The 20,391-nt window shown below is 35.7% G+C and overlaps 1 protein-coding gene across 1 annotated transcript in view; it reads left to right on the forward strand.

Annotated features, from left to right (window-relative positions):
* Positions 1-20,391, forward strand: part of USH2A (usherin) — a 691,295-nt gene that overhangs the window by 22,162 nt on the left and 648,742 nt on the right. The window contains exon 3 of the mRNA XM_072814508.1: positions 19,782-19,914. Coding sequence (XP_072670609.1) covers positions 19,782-19,914 — 133 coding nt within the window. The remainder of the gene's footprint in view (positions 1-19,781; positions 19,915-20,391) is intronic.

Genomic DNA, 20,391 nt, shown 5'->3' on the forward strand with positions numbered 1-20,391 from the left:
GTAGGTAAAATATTTTTCAAAATTATTTCCTCCACATTTCCTGCTATACTTTCTCTTTCTTACTCTTTTTTAAACTTGACAGTCAATTTTTTATTTTTCTCTTTTACTGACAGCTAGTAAATGTACTGACAGTTGAGAAGCAAGATGTAAATGTAAGTCACTATTATTTTGTCCACCCGATACCTGAGCATTAGTGGAAATGCTTGGCTATATTTTAAAATAAAAACTAAATCATTCCCAATGGTTCTGGAGGGAGAATGTATAGAAAAACTATTCTCTGGTAACTAAAAATGTGTTTGAGGCAAGACTGTAGTGCATTTAGAAATATCATACTTTCCTCATTAGGGATGTGACTAGTATTTGTATGGAAGAAAATAGGCCAATTATTTAAGGTGTGCATTTACTTTCTGTTCCATTAGCTATAAATCTTGTCAGCATGTAATCTTGTCTTTTAGAAGTTAATGGAGAGTGTATAGTGGAGAAAAGAGAGCAGGTTAAAAAGTTTCTATCAGATTAACAAGTTACTCCTGCTTATGTACAAGATTCAAGTTTAAAAATTGTTTTTATTATAATTAGAAATATTCTGGTTCATAAATTTATTCCTTGAGGAAATGCTATGTAAATAGTTGGATGTGCAGAATTATACTCTATTGGTAGAAGCATGTTGGGTTAACTTGGATGAAGATTTTTATCATAGAAACACTACTTGCTTATTTCCTTCAAAAAAGTCATTTGTTTTTCCTCTATATTGTAGATAACAGATGAAATTCAAAACAGAAGGAGATGAGTAAATGATAATATTCATTTATTTACAACTTAGATGGTATTCACAAAGATTTTATTGATTGATTGATTGATTGATTGATTTGGTCCCAATATTATGTATGTGGGAATTGGTAGACTGGGAAGATTTGGGATTTAAAGATTCTCTATGAAAGCACTCAATTACAAACTGGTCAGTTTCATCCCAGAACTTTTCTCTCTTTTCACTTACACTAGATGCTCAAAAAAAGGGACCCTCAGTTCCTGTTAATTGTTTTATTTGGCTACTTTTCACATTCTTATCCTTGTCCTGCAAATTTAGATAGCTTTGTGAAAATTTGTCATATGAAATTAAAATTGATTTGCCTTTAAATATAGTAGTTTCAATATCCCTTTGATTGTTTGAAGAATATCTGTTGGGAGGCAGGGAAGGACTTGCATAATAAGTTACAAAAGGCAGGAATTTCCTCACAGAAAAAGCAGCAGGAGTTTCCTTGGCAGGAGCTTCAGCAAGTGGTGTCAGCAGCTTAGAAGTTGCCATTGGACTGTCGAGCGTTATGCAGATAAATTGTAGCTCTGGCTTGTCCTCCAATGTCATTCTTTGATTTCTCTCTCTGTTAACATGGCATTTGCATTTGGGTCTGACTGAGAACAAGGACCTGTGCAAATGCCTCATGACATGTGTAGAAAGCTGCTTTTATGTTAAAAGTGGTATGTTTTCTTGTTCACTATGTTCACAATAAAAACTCCTCTTCCGAGTCTTAATTCCTTTGTGTGTTTGCAATTTCCATTTTAAGTCAAAATATTAATATATAAGGAATGGAAAGGAATTCTTGAAAAACTACAAAAACAAAATTAGTTGGTCACTGGCAGCAACAACGGGAAAGCAACATAACCCAAACACACAAAATTAGTGAATTTTCAGGGAAAGATAAGATCCTTAAGGAGGGGATCCTTTACATTGGCCTTAGAAGTGAGCCCCAGAGAAGGGAAAACATTAAAACAATCCCATTTGTAGAAAAGGTATTATTCCTTGCCATAAGGTTGTTTCATTGACTTCTCTATTTGGAGACACCCTTTGGACATCCTTGCTGTACATGAGAGCTAGATTTTTTTTTTTTTTTGCAAGAATAATGGTCATACTTAAACTCACTGAGTTACATTTCTAGACATTAGTTGTTTTTCATTTTAAATAGCTAGGGGACTGGATCATGACAGAATGTTGTCAGTCTTGGGCAAAGACTTTTTCCCCCTTTCCAATAATGCTATTCAAGGCGAAGCTAGTTGCTCTGTGACATGCTTGATTCTCAAGAGATTCAGACAAAAGAGAAGGTTAGAGGGTCAGGAGAACCTGATGCTATTCAACGAGATATTTGAGTTGAATTCCCATACCAGAATTTTGCCTCATACCTAATTCAGACAGTGTAATAATGGGGGAAGGGAAGAAAGAGGGCAGGAGGGTTAAAATGTCCTTTCAGGTTAAATGTTAAAATAAGGTCCTTTATTTCTGTCTCTGGTGGCACAGAGCATTAAAGACCCTGTGACACATTTTGGAAGTGTTGCTTTAAAATAGATTTTAACGTTTGAGGATCTGTAAAGGGTATTATTGAGTACTTAATAGATTCTGTGTTTGCCTACTGAAGTCACTACATAGCCAATATCTACCTCATTAATTTGTGAAGCATTTTGGCCTACCTGGAGACTATGTACTATACTAAAGCAACTTTTATACCTCAAATCTTCTTGTCTAATAATTATAAAATGTTCAGCATCTGGAGAAAATGATCTAAATCCCACCATTTTGGTCTTGGGTAGTTTAATTGGCGTAGAATATCCCTTGTGGAAAAATTTGATCTATATTGAAGATGTTTCCCATCATGTCAGCCATATAATACTAAGTTGTGAAATGAGAAATGGAAAGTAAAATGTGAAAAAGGGATTGCAAAGTTTGTTTTGACTGACAAAATGGCAATGCCATTACTCCATAGTCTATTCCTTTTTAGCTTAGGAAAACCAAATTTAGGTATTGTGAGATTAGCCTTTAACCATTTTCCTCATAACCAACTTCTTTATCAAGTTGATATTAGTTTTACAAGTGTTCTGATATTTGTATTTTTGAATTTTTGTCTTTTCTAAATTGTATCCTATTATATTCATAGACAAAAAATGTGTACCATCTGGATCCTCTATGCCTTGTAACATTCTCTCCTTTGTACAAAGTAACTCAGTGTTTATAATGTATCCGCTAACCATAGACCTTTAGGTCAAGGAAGCTACCATCTTTATTGTTGTTTCCTTCAGGGCTTGCCATCATGTCTCAGTGTGGTCAATTCTCAATAAATATTTTTTGAATGGATGTCATCATCCAGTGTTAGAATAAAGAGATTTGGAAAACAGGACAATAATACAGATAAGTGGTATTAACTAGTTGAATATGTAGCAAGAGAAAACTAAAGGAAAGACAAAATTAATTGAAACTTTGAGAGGATTTCATTAAGATGAAGAACCATTAAGATGAAAAACAGTCAAGTTTTGAATAATGTTCTTTACAGCATAGCTTGCAAGTAAGATCTAGAAGAAAGGAAAGAGCCTTCATGAACTTTTCCTTTGTGCATTGCAATCCATTTATGACTCTTCCCTTCCCACTTCCCTCTCCAGTATTTTCCATTATTTCTGTCTCCCAAACAACCTCTATATTGAAAATCATTTTCTTTCTAAAATACAAATGTGGTTCCATACCTCTTTTGTTTAAATGAACCACATGCTCACTGTCACTTAAACTCCAGAGAATGAATTCTCCTTTACTTAGCAAAGCTTTCAAGAATCTTCAAAATTTGTTAGGCTGTATGTCGGTTGTCTCATTGTCCTTCTGTGTACTTGAGTTTTAGCCACACTGTTTTCTGAGTCTCTGAAAACCATGTATTTCGTGGTCTTCATCCAAGTTGTTCATCCTGCCTTCACTCAGTTTCTCCTGCCTTTTACTTTTCCTCTCCCTATGAACCCCCAGGTTTCTTGTAAACATATTTCAATGACAATTGAAACAGCACAAATGCAACTTCCTTTATAAAAAAAAAAAACAAACACTCTACTATTCCTTCTCCTTTTCTCCTATCTGCTCCTATAGCATTGATTTTTTTTAATAAAAAATGTATTGGTTGTGTGATATTTTTCATATAGGTAGATTTTATTAGACATGTATAGGAAAATTTGGCATTAGGCAGGGTTTGTGTCTCCAATGACAAATACCTTATTCATTTGTATGTGTCAAGAACAGCAAAATGTCTTGTTGCATGGTTGATGTTTACTAAAAATAAATATATAAACAAAGGAAATTGGGTGAGTTTGATAAAGAATGATGCTATTGAGGAAAATGCCATGGAATGAGAAGCCTAGGGTATTTTTTAAATGATGAATGAGCGTTTACAACTTTGCTAAATTATGTATAATCCTCTTTTTTTATCCTATACAAAATTCTCTTTCCCATGATGGTGATCACTTTATAGTTTTCCAACAATGATGATTGCATGGCTTAGTATCCTCTTCTATCAATTGAACAACTGTGACTAAATTAGTGATATTGTCTTTTTTCTTCTCTCCTATTTTGTCTTTTGATGAATTCAACGATATCATTTTCTCTCCACAAATGTGCTCCTCTTTTGCGTTTATTAACTGTCACAGCACAGGGGATAACTAGAATTTCCTTCAAACTAACGCATTTTCTTAACTTTTCGTATCAAGGAAAAAACGACAGAAACACTGCTTTCTCTCACATTCTGTAGAACTTTTTTTCCTCTGCATTTAACATTTCTGACCTCTGATTTTCTCATGATTCTGGCTCTACATTCTCCCTTGTGTCTGGGACCGTGTGGCTTCCCAGTAAACACAAGGTAGTGATAGTAACACATATGCATTTTTAGCTACTTGGAAAGAGATGTTATTTGAAATGTGTGTTCGGAATGACCTTCCATTTAAATCTTGTACTCAGATCCTACCCAATATCCAACCTCTTACATTTTCTTTTAGTTGTTTCTCAGTGACTTTTTGCAATACCTATCAAGTTAGTGCCATTTGTGTATTTCATTAGCAAACTCCTCTTGCAGATCGTTAATGAAAATTCAGAATAAAACTGGAATTCTTACCAATTTCCCCCTTAATTCCATAAATACTAGTTTTAAATGACCGTGGTTAGATTTAAATTCAAATAAAACGTTATTTCAAATAAAATTGCGTTTTTATGCCTGTATGGCTTATTGGTTCATGCAGTTTTATGATAATTGATATGATAAACAATTATCAGTTTTATTAATTCTGTTTTCTGTTCTTTGCAGTATCCTGTGCTAAGCTTGTCCATTAAAATATATATTCCTTCTAAACTCTGGTTAGAGCACAAGTGGTGTAGTCCTCCAGGGAGGTAAATGTAATTTGTTTGATTGGATACTCAAGCTTTCCAATTGTTTTATTTTCCTTAGAGAAATAGAACCTTTCTAGCTTTCAGGTCAATTGGTGTAATGGTTGGATTCAGATGGAATGACACTTTCTCCCCCTTGTAAGTCTCTAGTTCCTCAGAGAAATCCTTGAGAAATCTGTTGACAACTTGCTGTCATCTAGCTGGTCTAATGGTATAAATGACTTAGACACTGATTCCGAGTAGTGTGAAAGCCTAATGGTAAAGTGAAATTTTGAGAAGATCTCAAGTGCATTATGAATAAGGTACTTAGGCAGTACCTATATGCATGTCTTACAGTTAGTTTGTAAGGTCTTTGCTGTTTTTTGCTAGAGAAAGGGATTTCCAGTTTTAACTCACTTAAATGTAACAGCAGCCAATCAAAAATGTTACTATTGTAAGTTACAGAAAAGATTTTTAGATTGTTAGATTATTGTGACATTTAAGAATCTATGAAAGTAGAAAGCAGATGAGATTAGATTGGCAGAAGAAAGCACAGCCCAAAATACACACAGGCGGGAAAAGTTGTGGCAGAGGAGAGCACTGTGTCATGGGTAGTGTAAGTAAGACATATGACAGACTGCCAGGGACATGACTTGGCAAAGAGTACTTGCAGTGACAATCTGGGTTGGCTTCCTATGCTCTTCTCTATCACGAGCCATCAGACTTCAGCTTGGAGCACAGGGTGTGGGTCCTAGGCCATAAGGATGCAGGCTGATGCCACAAGGATGAAAGGGAATCCTCATGCCAAGAAAAGGGGTTTTACAGCACACCTACACTTGCTTCAAGTTATTGGATCTGGTCTAGAGTGAAAAGGGTCATGTCCACAGACAGAGGCGACACCCCCCCTCCCCATAGGACTATTAGAGATGAAAACAGAGAATGGATGGGGGAAAGACCATGTATGGAAAACGTTATGTTAGAATCATGAAAGGAAAGTCTTTGAGTCAAGATGTCCTTGAGCTAGGATGAATGTAGTGAAATGATCAGAGCTGATGTTATCGTGTGTGTGTGAGTACACACACACACACAAACACATATTTATTGAGGGATGGGTGGAGGAGAGAAAAACTAAACAAGAAATATATTGAGAGAAAAGTAATATCTAGAGAATTATAATAGTATAACATGATAGCAAGTTATTTAGTGATTATTTGGGCCTGCTTAGATATTAAAAGTCTCTCCAAGGTGGTAATATTTAAGCTGAGATCTCGGTAAAAATAAAGACTCAGCTAGTCCTACATTCCTTCATCTCGACCACCTGTGCTAGAAAAAGGCTCAAGTCCTAAAATCTCAACTTAAATAGAGTATTTGAATGTTATAACTCAAAGGCAAGTTTGTAGGAAGTAGAGGTAAACTACTACCTAATTATACTTAGCAGGGTAGGAAGTTAACCTTAATCTATAAATGTTACAGATATTAGGAGGTTCAAGGCCCCAGAGAAATATCCTGGACACAAGTGTTATGTGAGAGACTTTGGATCCTCTGTTGAGTTTTTCTACAGTAGATATTAGAAGCCTCATAATTTGCACTCCGATCTTTTAATTTCTTCACCTTTTAAAATCCACCTTGATTCACCATTTTTAAAGATATACTAAAAACAATTATAACTTCATTTTTCTTTTTAATAAGTAAAATCAGCACACAAATATTTCCCTCCACACAATATCTTTATTTTGAACCTCACACTTGGGAGGCCTGCCACTTTGGAGAAGGCTCACCCAGGCTTTTCAAGAAGAGATGAACTATTCTAAATACACAGCCCCACTAAATTTACAGATCTTTATTGACAGCTCCTGCTTCCTTGGGGGAAAATGGCTTGGGAAAAATATGTAAGAATGGAACTGAATAAATATGAATTACAAAAAGACAAAATTAATATTATTTTCAAGAGTGCTACCTGAATCTGGTCATCCAATTATTAGCATGAGGTTCTTCAGATGATAATAACAATATACATTTATTGTGCCCAAATGGATGAGATTATCTCTGGAGTTTGTTATTGTTGTTGTCAAGGTTTGGGGTGGGGAGTAAAAGAAACTGCTGAATGTTTTGCATTTGACCCACAAATAGCTACTTTTGTCTTTAGGGCTGATATAATTCTTACCTTAAAAGAATGCCTATTGGCTGTGTCTTTTTTTTTTTTTTTTTTTTTGTTCTAAACCAAATTAAATGTGTGGGCTTCTCCATTAATGATTGAGGAAAAGATTGCTTAGACAATTACTCTCATACCAGCTTCAGGGCAGAAAGCACCACCTTTTAAACAAGGGTCACTATGAAGACTATTCTCAATTCTAGCATTTCTTTTTTTTTTAGAATGTCTTTAAAGACAAAGCAATTCACATCCAATTTTATGATACAGTTCTTAAAGAAGGATAAAGAGATTCATATTTTTTCCTTTGGTCAAAAATGGCTCTTCTTCATTTAATTTATTTTTTTAAAGATTTTATTTATTTATTTATTTATTTATTTATTTATTTATTTATTTATTTGAGACACACAGAGGGAGGTAGAGACATAGGCAGAGGGAGAAGCAGGCTCCTTGTGGAGAGCCTGATGGGGTGGGGTTCTTCTTCATTTAGCTTATGAGACTGATTTTTAATAAATTTTTCTGAGTATCATTGGAGCTGCTAAAAATATTTAAGAGAAGAACAACAAAAAATTAAGGGAACACAAAGCCTAGAGGATAGGTAGCTCTTAGGAAAAAGCATGTATTTGAAGAATGTAAAATTAATGATCCATTCATTATTTCATGGATGATTCTACTCTTATTGGAGATATTAGTAGGAGTAACCTATGCATAGTATAAGTGGGCATGGTTACTGATGTTTTGTGCATATGGTGGGACTCCATTTCAACTTATAAATTACTGCTCAGGATCTTTAAGATGTCAATTAAGTACTGGCATGAAGTTTAGTTTGGGACTGTAGACAGAAATGATTTCCTATATATCTGTCCACATGTTGAGGGTTTGATTGATGGCCCTCCTGACTTCGGGTCAGGAGTGAGTTCACATCTCTTGGATCTCTTGGCAGGGCTTTGGCTTATTCCCTGAAAGTATAAACAGAAATCTGATCTTCACCATTTTTATTATTCTCTTTCAGACATAATTTGACTTAGTGATATGTAACTTTAACATTACAATTTAAAGAGATTTTAAAAACTGGAAAAGATATTTATTTAAGGAAAAGTGAGAAAGGTGATTTTCAATTCAACACATTAAAAGGAAGAAAAGTTTAAAGAATGGAGCTAAATCAGCATAAGTAGAAGGCTTGGGGTAACTTCTAAGACTCTACATTTTCTTGTTTCTTGTGTTTTTCTCTTCCTACAACTCACTTCTTTCCTATTCTCTACCACTTTGTAGTTTGCTAAGTATAAATTAATTCCCATTAATCCTTCAAGAGTTACTTTAGAGGAGGTTTCATTCGTTTAATGAAAAATTAATGGGTACCCGGTCGTTGCTAGTCACCGTTCTGGGGAATGAGGGAACAGCAGTGAATAAAATAGCAAAAAGAAACAAACAAAATCTCTTCTTGGAGTTTATAATATAAACTTGGAGAGGAGACTAATGCTAAAAAGAAAAGTAAATAAAATATGCAAGTTAGCTGTGGATAGAGAGGATAATCCTATAGGAAGGTAGTTAGGATGGACTAGGAACTACTTTTCTAGATAGGGTAGCTTGGAAAGGTTTACTAACATGACATTTGAAGAAATATCTGAAAAAGATGAGCAAATAAGCCAGCAGGTGTCTGTAGGAATAATGTTAATTAGAGAGAAAAGAAAATGCAGAGACTAAGGAAAATACATGCCTGGAATGTATGAATGTTTGAAGAGGTCAATGTAGCTACAGAGAACACAGGAACATGCTAAAAGAAAAAAGCCAGGGAGCTGTAAAGGAGCCAGATTGGGTAAGGCTTTGTAGAACTTTAACTTTTACACGGGTTAAGAACTTGTTGAAGGTACATTTGCAGAAGAGTGGTACAATCTGCTTTTGTTTTAGCAAGAATCCTTGGGTTGCTGTCTTGAGATTATACCACAGGGGAGCTTGTACCAAATCAGGAAGGCCACTGCAAAAATCTTGGGGAGGAGTGGTGGTGGCAGTTTGGGCCAGAGTTGCAGCAAGAGGAGAAGAGGAGTGCTGAGCAGTGGATTGTAGTTATAGTGTGGAAGTAGAATCTATGGGTTTGCTGGAATAGTTGAAAGGCATGAGGGAAAAAGAGATGAGTCAAGGGGGACTCCAAGGATTTGGAGCCAAACAACTGGAAGAAAAGAGTTGCAATGTTCCAAGGTGAGGAAAGCTGTGGAAGAAGCATTTTGGGGTATAAGAGCAGAGTTCCATTGTGGAACATTTAGATTTGAAATGCTTGATGGACTTCAAAGAAGAGATGTTGATAGAAAGATAGATGTAGAGGGTCTAGATTAGAAGTGTGAGATAGAGATAATCACTTAGGAGTTAATTAACCTAATGATGCTACTTAAAGCATTGAGATAGATGGTGATATCAAGGAACTATTTATATACACAGCAACCAGAGGTATAAGGACTGAGTCTTGGGGCACTTCTATATTTATAGATCCAAAAAAGAGGGTCCTAGCAAAGGAGATTGAGAAATTCAGCCTGAGGGGTAAGAAGAAATTAAGTGGGCTTGATGTACTTGCAGCCAAATGGCATATGTGTTTCAAGGAGGCGGAAATGATCAGCTCTGTCAAATGCTGCTGATGGTCCAAATAAGATGATGACACCTGGGAATTTACTATTTGTTTTTAGCCTCATGGAAATCATCGGTGACCATGATAAGGGAGTTGTGATGATGTGGCATGCACAAAAATGTTGTAGTGTTAGAGCTTGAGTGGCTGGAGGAATGCTTTAATGGAGTAGCCTGGGACAGATGTCAGGACCTGAGTGTGATAAACAAACCTGTGTTTGGGGACATGGGTGCCATGACACCTGGATATTAGTGATGTACAAGATAATTCATCAAATAAGTATACATGTGAGGTTGAAGGGAGACAGGTTTCTCTCTTTCGGAGAAAGGAGTTACAAAATGGAATGAGAGAAAATTAGAATAAATCCTAGGGTGGTAGATTACAATTGAATTTATCAGTGTAATATCATTTCATGTGAGTGTGTGTGTGTTGCAAGTATATATACATAGATGTAGAACCAATATAGAAATAAAAGTGTATGTATGAATATCTAATATCTAATATCTAATATCTATCTATCATCTATCTATCTATCTATCTATCTATCTATCTATCTATCTATCATCTATCTATCTTTATCTTCATATTCCCTACTTTTCTCCACTGAGAGGAAGAGGGAAGGTCTTCGAGAATAGCATCCGAACAGCATGAGTATACTTAACGATGATCTTGTCCCTCAAAGTCACTCATCACTTAAGAAACTAGAATTTTGGGGCACCTGGGTGGCTCAGTCAGTTAAGTGTCTGCCTTCAGCTCTAGTTATGATCCTGAAGTCCTGGGATCAAGCCCTATGTTGGACTTCCTACTCAATGGGGAGCCTGCTTCTCCCTCTCCCTCCGGCCCTCCCCCTGTTTGTGCTCTCTTGCACTCACTCACCCTCTCTCTTTCAAATAAGTAAATAAAATCTTAAAAAAAAAAAGAGGGGCTCCTGGGTGGCTTAGTTGGTTAAGCAACTGCCTTCAGCTCAGGTCATGATCCCAAGGTGTTGGGTTCAAGTCCTGCATCGGGCTCTGCAGGTAATCTGTTTCTCCCTCTCCCTCTGCCTGCCACACCTCCTGTTTGTGCTCTCTCTCTCTTTCTGTCAAATAAATAAATAAAATCTTAAAAAAAAGAAAGGAAACCAGAATTTATTGGAGAAATGGCTGATTCCAGGGCAGGGAAGTATAGATGATCCTGGAATATTTTGTGTCAGAAAGCAAGAGGATGCTTAAAAAATTATTAGAACATGTCAATATGATATAGAGTCCTTCTTCATGAGTTCTCCACTGTCTCAACATGGAAAACTTGAGCACTGAAATACATATTGGGAGTATTATATCCTGCTGAATAACATACAGATTCAAGAGCCTATACAGAAATAAATGTAAACAATGAAAGATTTATTAGAAAAAGGATTTTTATACAGTCTCTAAGTATCTGCTCACAAAATGATTATTAATTACAAAGAGAGATTGTGTATTTTTACAGTGGAGAAGCCTGACATACTAGTTTATTCATATGATTAAAGTTATCAATAATGGAACAAATAGAAATTATATAGCACATAACAAAATGTAATGATCCCTGAATCATCTGCACCTAATATGAGGAAATATTAGACAACATTAGACAACATCTGCCCCAAATTCAGAGGCAATCTACAAAATAACTATAGTCTTCAATAATGTTAAGATTATGAAAGTCAAGGAAAGATGGAAGAATCATTCCAGAACAAAGACCTAAGAGTCATGGTAACAAAATACAACATATGATTCTGGACTGGATTTTTTTTATCTGTAAAGGACATTTTTGGAGCAATTAGAAAAACACTACTAATTAAGAAAAAACACTACTAATTAAAATGTATTGCAGAGAGAATGAGAAAAGAAACACAGGATAAAGCACATAGAGACAGACAATTCATCTGGGGAGTACCACTATTGTGGGAAAGAGAAAAATGGGGAAGTATTTGGAGAAGTAGAATTCTTTTTTTTTTTTTTTTTTTTTTTAGGTAAACATGAAAATGTTCTTTATGGAAAAAATCATGCAAGTAAATGTAGAACATTGTACTGGTGTCACATGCAAGCACACACAGATGGCAAATATGTCAGCAGTGTTAATATGTATATTTTTTAATCATGTCTATTTTTATCACAATGAATGCCACTTCTACAAATACTCTGTTATACCAGAAATTCTACCAATTTGTAGACTCTAACCAAGTTATTCTATTTATTTGTACCTCAACATCCTTGCCCACAAAACAGGGGAAACTATTATTTGAGAAGTAGAATTCTAAGATTATTTCTGTTTCTCTTCTTTGTCCCTAAGCATTTTATTCATATTTATTTTATTGCATTTGTCACCTTGCGTTGGAAGTATTCTTATAGGCCCATTTCTATTACAGATTGTAAACTCCTTGTAGAAAAGACCTGGTTTCTATATCCATTATATGTAACATAACACTTAGCCTATCATAATGTACTTGTTAAATATTCAAATAACAGAACCAGTCTCAAAAAAGCTATTTTTTTTTTTAAAGCTCTGGTTTTCAATGAAAGATGTCATGATTGGTTTCCTTCCTAAATATGCAAGAAAAAATAAGTTGACTTACTTCTAAGGAGAGGAAATTTAATTTTATTTTTTTAAAGATTTTTTATTATTTATTTAAATACACAGAGAGGAGAGAGAGAGAGAGGCAGAGACACAGGCAGAGGGAGAAGCAGGCTCCATGCAGGGAGCCCGACGTGGGACTCGATCCCGGGTCTCCAGGATCACGCCCTGGGCTGAAGGCAGCGCTAAACCGCTGAGCCACCCAGGCTGCCCCAGGAGAGGAAATTTTAGTTATAACAAATAACTTCTAGATTTCAGGGTATAAAATACTGAAAGGTTGGTTACTAGGATGTTTTAGAGCTAATTCTAGTTACTTTTTGGAAGTCATCAGTTTTGTATAGATAAAACAGAAAAGGGAACCGATGAGATAGTAAGATAATTAAGAGTGTAGAATAGTGTGATCATCTGTGCACTGAAAGCATTCTTAAATGTGGAATTGTACGTGAAATGTTCCTAGGCAGTATCTACAGAAAATGGGCTAGCTATATCCCCATGCTCTAGGAAATCAACAGTAAATTGGACCACTGGCAGATTTTCCATCACATATCTGTGTAAGCTAATAGGGTTTTTTGTTTTTGATTTTGTTTGTTTGTTTGTTTTTGTTGTTTTTAAGAGAGAAAGAGAGTAATTTAATAGTTTGGGAGGAAGTGGCCATGAGAGTTTCAAATCCTGTCAAGATAGGATGAAGAAAACCACTTATGCTCCTATGTTAAATTTTTAACAGATGGATTCAGTTGGGGGTATGTTTGTATGAGGTTGTAGTATACAGAGGACTTTAGAAGATATGAAGGGGAGACTAGCAAATCCAAAGCATCCTATCTAGAGTGTAAATGTAATATGTTGAAGCATAGACAACTTCAAGAGTCTGGCTTGTCTGAGTTACTCAGGAGAGAAACCCAAAGTATATGTGTGTAGAGCACAGGCATGGGACGGGAGGAGAGGAGAGGAGTAAGCGTTGAAATAAAATATATGAGCTCATAGAAAATAAAAAGTAGAAAAAAATAATCAAGAAAAATCTTTGAGGAACTTATCTATATATGAATCATTTCCCTATAGAACCTTTCATATGGTCAAAGAGAATGAAAATATAAGCAGCTATTTGGTAAATCAAGCTAGTTGTGGGAACACATGAACATTCCAGATATTTGAGGGCAACCCAAGTGATTAATTTCTGCCAAATCAACCTTCTCTGAATAACTGCCTCAACTCTTGCATTCATATTGTTTGTATAAATGTGGCTCAATAAGGAATATTGAATAGACGGGAGTGTTGATAATTATATAAAAATTCATTTTAGTAAACAAGGTCACTTTGCAAAGGTGATGAGTCCTTGTATGACACATTTATCTGTTAGAAAATGGTGCCTTTATTGCTTAGAATTGTAACAGTGTAGACTGTGTTGGTGGTTTTATTTTTGGAGTATCAATTAGTCAATCAATCAATTAGTATTTATTGAGCTTCTGCCCAGCACTTAGGGCACGCTCATCAAATTTGCAAATGACACAAATCTTGGAGGATGGTAAATACACTGATGACAGACATAGCGTCCAAAAAGATTTTGACAGCCTGGAGCAATGGGCTGAATCTAACAAGATGAAATGTAACATGGATAAATATAAATTTCCATCCTTGGGTCCCTGAAACTAACTGCATAAATGCAAGATGGGCTGGATGTGGTTTAAGCAGTGATGTAAGAAAGAAAAGACTTAGTATTTTAGTGAGTAGTCAGCTCAACTTAATGTATCAGTTTTAGCTGCGTGATGTCATTGCCAAAAATCTAGCGTGCAATTTTGGATTATAGTAAGGTGATAATCCTGTTTTAGTTTGGCAAGTCAAATCACATGTAGAGGTTGTAGTATTTCCGGAGCCACATTTTAAGCAGAGAGGGACCCAAACCCATGTCATATTTAGAACACCAGAGAAACGAAGCACATTTATCCTGAGGAACACTTAACGGAAAGGAACGTCTTTCTTTACATCTGTGAGCTCTCACGTGGAAAAGGGATCGGATATGGTGGTGTTGTTTGAATAGTGAGAGCTGGGACCCACGCATTGAAGTTATAAGCAGATATTTTTCAGCTTAATCATTGATAATAGTAAAAGCTGTTCAAAGATGAAAGGTTCCCCAAGTCTGCAAAAGTGGGACACTGGAGCACTAAAACCTCAGTGTCCTCATTTGGGGGGTAGTAGCACTGCAGAAGGGCAACCCAAGAGCTCCACGAGGTAATGTAAGTGGAGCATTTGGCGCAGTGTCAGGAATATGACAAGTGTAGTTCATTGGGATTGTTACCCTTCTTGTGGGAAGTGTTTGCCATGAAGCCAGAATCATCACCGTGTGGAGTTCTAGCAGCAAGATAGACTCACGGATGGCTCTGACACATGAGATGGCTGTTCTTTGAAATGCTAACTGGGTATAACTGACTAATAAAAATCAGTTAGCACAGCCTCTGGAACCAGCCAACCTCTCTACGTGACCTTGGATAAGGTAACCTTCCTGTTTTCAATTGTCTGTGATTCAGTTTTGTTGTCTTTAAAATAGAGATACAATTACAAACCTTCCCTGGGTTGTCCTAAGGATAAAAAAAAAAAAAAAAAAAGGAAATGCCATAAAAATTTCAATGCACAACTTGCTGATTTTTCTATAAATGTGAACATTTTTATAATGCTGAAATAGTTGGAAAGGATTATTGAAAGATAACAAGATTTGAGAAATGTTTTGCAAATAATAAATATTTAAGTTTTGAAAAATAATAAAATTTTAAGTAAGCGAAAGACAGTAGCAAGGTTATTCCCATAGAATTAACTTGGACAAAACATGGAAATAGAATTAAGCATTGTGTGATCCCCAGACGGTGAGGATCCTTCTCCAGTAGATGAAGCTGGCCCTTGATGATTAGTTTGAGATCACATTAGGTGAGATGAGTGAGGAAAAAAACTTCGGAGGACCTTTGATTTTGAATAGTAAGCAGTAAGAGGGACATTCCATGTGCTCAGGTAAGGGAATAAAACATACATATGATATTTTAAAATAATCTTATGTTGTTTTCAGAATAAATTGCCTTCCTTATGCTTAAAAAAACCCTCATAGATGGAATAGTAGAATCCTTTTTGCAAAGCTTTCTTTAACCTAGAAATAGAAATTCTATTTCAGGGCAATTCTGTTTTAGAAAGTCCAACGCATGTTTCTTCCACAAAGTTTTCTTTCAGATACATATCACAGTTTTCTTTTTTGTTTGAATTTCTTTGTATTCAGCATGATGATCTTTATATGTGTATTATCCACCATCATTTTTTTGGAGGGTGAATTTGAACTCAAGATACGTTGCCAAATCACTTTATATTAAATCTATTAAAAAGGTATTTTTCACACTTCTTAAGATAGTTTTGCTTTAAAATGAGACCCACTAAATTAATGAAACTGGTGTTTCTGGTGGGGGGGGCTTGTAAGTTGGTTCTGAAAAGACAAGTCCCACAGGAAAGGTCCAAAATTATATGATATACCACGTATGAGTGGATTAAGGCATAACTTCTCAAAGTGACTCTTTGGAAAAAAAAACAATACTTTATTAGTGGTGCTGAATCCATACTTAAATCAAAATAACCATCATCATTTATAGTGATGCAAACACTATCCACTATATTAAAATCATTCATACATACAAGCTCCATGGGGGAAAGGATTATGACCTTATTTTGGGGGTATAATTTATAGGGGCAGTGTGAGTACTGGGCTCATGCTTTATTGAATTAAATTGAAATTAGAAGAATATAGGCGACAAGAAAATGATTTCTCTGGTGAGGAAATTAGCACAGGTATCCTGCGTATTTCCTAGCACGAGTCAGAACTTTCTTTTGGCGGTTGGTCCTCAGCAGGAGCAGAAAAGCAATAAAGATTTGGCATTTCAGTGGAACAGCTGATTGACAGTGATGATACTCTAGTTTAGGTGGTCCTGAGTGTATTTTTTTTCTCAGTAGCTTCTCAGCTATTGTGTGACTTTCTGGAATATTGAATTATAGCCCCATCTAGTCAGGAATGAAAATGGTCAGGAATGCTACTTAAAAAACAACAACGACATCAAAAAACAACTAATACAGTCTTGTGCTCAAAGGAATGAGTACAGACTACCACAGGGACACAATTTTGACCAAAAAAAAAAAAAAATCTTCAAAGTGAAATATAAAACCCCTAAAGAATGGAAGGTCAAGTATGACCTGCTCCCCTATATCTTCTTTCAAATGTAGTTTTTGAGCCTCGGTAGGAGGGGATTTAATGCTTCTCTACAGCTGCCACTGGTTTTGCCAACCTGTTCCTTTAAGCCACACCAATAAACATATACAAACTCCTCTAATCCTCAAGGGGTGGAAAATGAGATAGGTGGGAAGTTTACTTGAGCCAAAGGCTTTCTTTTCACAAATCAGAAATTCCACCACGTGCATTCCTATTCCTCTAGATAACTGGCAAGGGGCTCATCAGAATGAGCTATTGCAAAGAGCTACCTTCGTCTTCACGAAGGTTCCAGTGTGATGGGGCCCTCGACCAGAATTGCAAAATAGTTAAGAGAATCTTGGAATATAAAACATGGTGCAGAACACCAAAGAAGATTTAATCTCATTTATAGAAAGGTGGTTGATAGGGGAGGGGACCACAGAAGAGAGTAGCTCGAGATCATCATTAATCATTTCGTAAGTACCAACAAAGTGAAAACATCCTTCTGGACTTCACTGCGAGTGACACTGAATCCTTCTACTAAGCAAATATGTGATGAGTTGATAAAAAAAGAAAAAAAAAGAAAGGAAAAAAAAAAGAAGAAAAAAGAAGGTCCTGAACTCTTGACTACAGATATAATACAGTGAATATAGAAAATCAAAAACATGCTTTCTATCTGACTCAAAATAAAGGTGCACTTAAACTTGTAAAAGACAACATTTTTATTTGAATGATATGACGGATCTGTCACAGGAGTGTTACCTGCTATAAAGAAAGCCTAAGAATTATTACCTTTATTAGACCAGTGACACTGAGCTTTAGCCATACATTTCTAACTTCTGTCCCTCTACAGAGACAATTTTCTTTTCTTAAATAAACTGTCATGCTAGTGTTAATATATTGTTGGCTCTCTCATGCTCTGAGAATACTGCTGATATAAAACATGTATATGTTAGATTGGTAATAGTATCTTTAGTGTAGCTGACTAGAACAAATGTGTTTCCCTCATGGCTGTGCTAATGTGATAAAGGAAAATTGGCTGTTCATCAGCTTTTGGCTGGGTAAAGACAGTAGAGATGGAACCACATTCTTTTTTATGCATTAATACCATCGAGAACTTTTCACTAGTTATATTTCATGTGCCTGCATGTTGCACAAAGATGTTGTAAAACATGAGATAATGCTACAAATAACAAAGTAGAAAAGCCTGTATCTTTTATAATGATAACAGTCAAACAGCAAATGACAGTAACAGGCTGTAAAAAATGGGATGCAAAAAAAAAAAAAAATGCAGCCCTACTACCCGGCCAAGAGGTATATGTGCAGGCTCACAAGGAGTTGCTGTGTGATCTTAGGTCTTTATGTCAAGGCTTTGTTTTATAATTAAGTCAAATATAACACGGGGTCAGTAGATTTAAAGAAGTATGTGGTTTTAATAAAAAAGCAGATCGGATGGTATGGAGAAAAGCAATATTGAGTAACTTTTGGAAGAATTAATATTACCAAGTAATTATGTTGTTAACTCCCAAGACCGGTTGATTGGTTTGTTTGTTTGTTTGTTTTTTTGGAGAGAGAGGGCTATTGAACCGTGTTCTTGAGACACTCACTCACTCACATAATGATCTAAAGATGTTGGAGAATGATTTATTTCCATCAATTATTGTGAGGAAGTTTTAATAGAATAGCATTTTGAATACCATGATTTATTTTTAATTAAAATGTTAGCATCTAGCCTCTCGACTGCCACACATTCTTTCTCTCTTTTCCCTATTCCCAGTCCCACCTCATTTTTTGTTTGCCTTTTCAGCCCCTTTGCTAGAGCACCAAAGAGTCCTTTTTTTTTTTTTTAAGATTTTATTTATTCATGAGAGAGAGAGAGAGAGGGGGGCCGAGGCACAGGAAGAAGGAGAAGCAGGATCCATGCAGAGAGCCCAACATGGCACTTGATCTCCGGTCTCCAGGATCCCACCCTGGGCCGAAGGTGGCGCTAAACCACTGGGCCACCCAGGCTGCCCAATAATTCCTTTTACATTCAAGTTAAAAGCACTTGAACAGGACTGTAGAGAGTAAAGTTGATGTCCAACAGCTGATCAGTTTATTCAGAAACATATGCAATCATTGAAGAGTTTGTACAGATACCATTCACGAAGTAGTCTGCATAAGAGTTTGAATTGGCTATTCAGGTATCACTGCACACAAAACTTCATAACTTCATAATTCCACAATTATAGTATAATTGAGGGGTCATCTAGCCACAACTCATGGAACAGATCTGGTTGGTCAAATGTTTTAATAAAATTTCACTGGAACGCATCCTTGCTTGTTCATGTATGTCTTGTCTTAGGCTGCTTTCCTGTTAATAAGAGAGTTGAACAGTTGTGACCTGGACCATTTGTACCACAAAATCAAATCACTTGGCTTGCAGATAAACAATACTTATTTTCTGCCTGTTTACAGAAAAAGTTTGTTGATCCCTGATGTAGAGTGTTGTTAAGTTGTTTAATTAATTAGCCTAGAATATTATTGTCAGATTTTTATATTCCATATTGGAGAAGTACAGATGAAAATCACCAACTATGGTACCAACACTAATAAAGGAAATATTTACAAGAAGTATTTTGTATTAGTAACTTAAATTGAATTGTATCCATGTGTTATACATTTATGGTATATTGAGTTTTGAATATTTCTACCTTCTGTATTCATTTCTGTTTATTTCCAAATATGGTTATAACAAATTAAATCAGTGTCTAAAGGAACAGAATATTCTCAAAAATGTTATGAAGGCATGGCAGTCAGAGCTGCTTAAATATAAGGGACAAATAATTATGTAAACCTGTGAATACCCTGGTAGATAATATCACAGCACAAAACTATAAAATGTAGGTTTATATCTAGGTGTGTAAACACACAGATATATCATTGAACCATGAAGATAAGTTGTTTTCAGTCTTTCCAACTGAAGAAAGTAGTGAAGCAGGGAGTTCACTTGAAAGAGACTGCTGAAATGTAGTTATTATAAAATACAAGTTCACGCAATTAAAATAATAATGGTGATAATTTCTTGCAGGTGCATCAGACAAAAATCAGTTTCTTCATCAATGGTTTGGAGGAAGATAATACAGCATTTGATGCAAGAACTCTAAGTGGTTCAATAATAGATTTTGCCTCTGGTACTACACAAATAGGACAGAGTTTAAATGGTAAGGTTCTGGCTTCAGAGAATGTTTTATTTTATCCAATTTCATTATTGCTAAAGAAAGTGTCAAAAATAATATATTAAAATATCTAGGTTTATTTGTTTTCTAGGACTGTTGCCACAAATTAGCAGCAACTGGGTAGAAGCTTAATAAAGTAGAAATTTATCCTCTTACCACAGTTCTGGAGCCTACAAATCTTAAATCAAGGATTGGCAATGTTGATTTTTTTTCTGGAGGTTCTAATCAGTTGTATGCCTCTTTTTCTGGTGGTTTCTGGCTATCCGTAGTGTCCCGTGGCTTGTAGCAGCACAGACCCAATCTTCGCCTCCATGTTCACATGACCTTCTCTTCTGTGTCCCCTTCCCTTCTCTTCTCTTTTGAGAAGCCCTGTGGTTAGCTATAAAGCACACCTGGATCCTATATGCTTTCCTTCCAGATCCTTCATTACATATGCAAAGACCCTATTTCCAAATAAGATCA

This window comes from Canis lupus, chromosome 38, assembly GCF_048164855.1.
Source record: "Canis lupus baileyi chromosome 38, mCanLup2.hap1, whole genome shotgun sequence".
Classification (NCBI taxonomy): domain Eukaryota; kingdom Metazoa; phylum Chordata; class Mammalia; order Carnivora; family Canidae; genus Canis; species Canis lupus.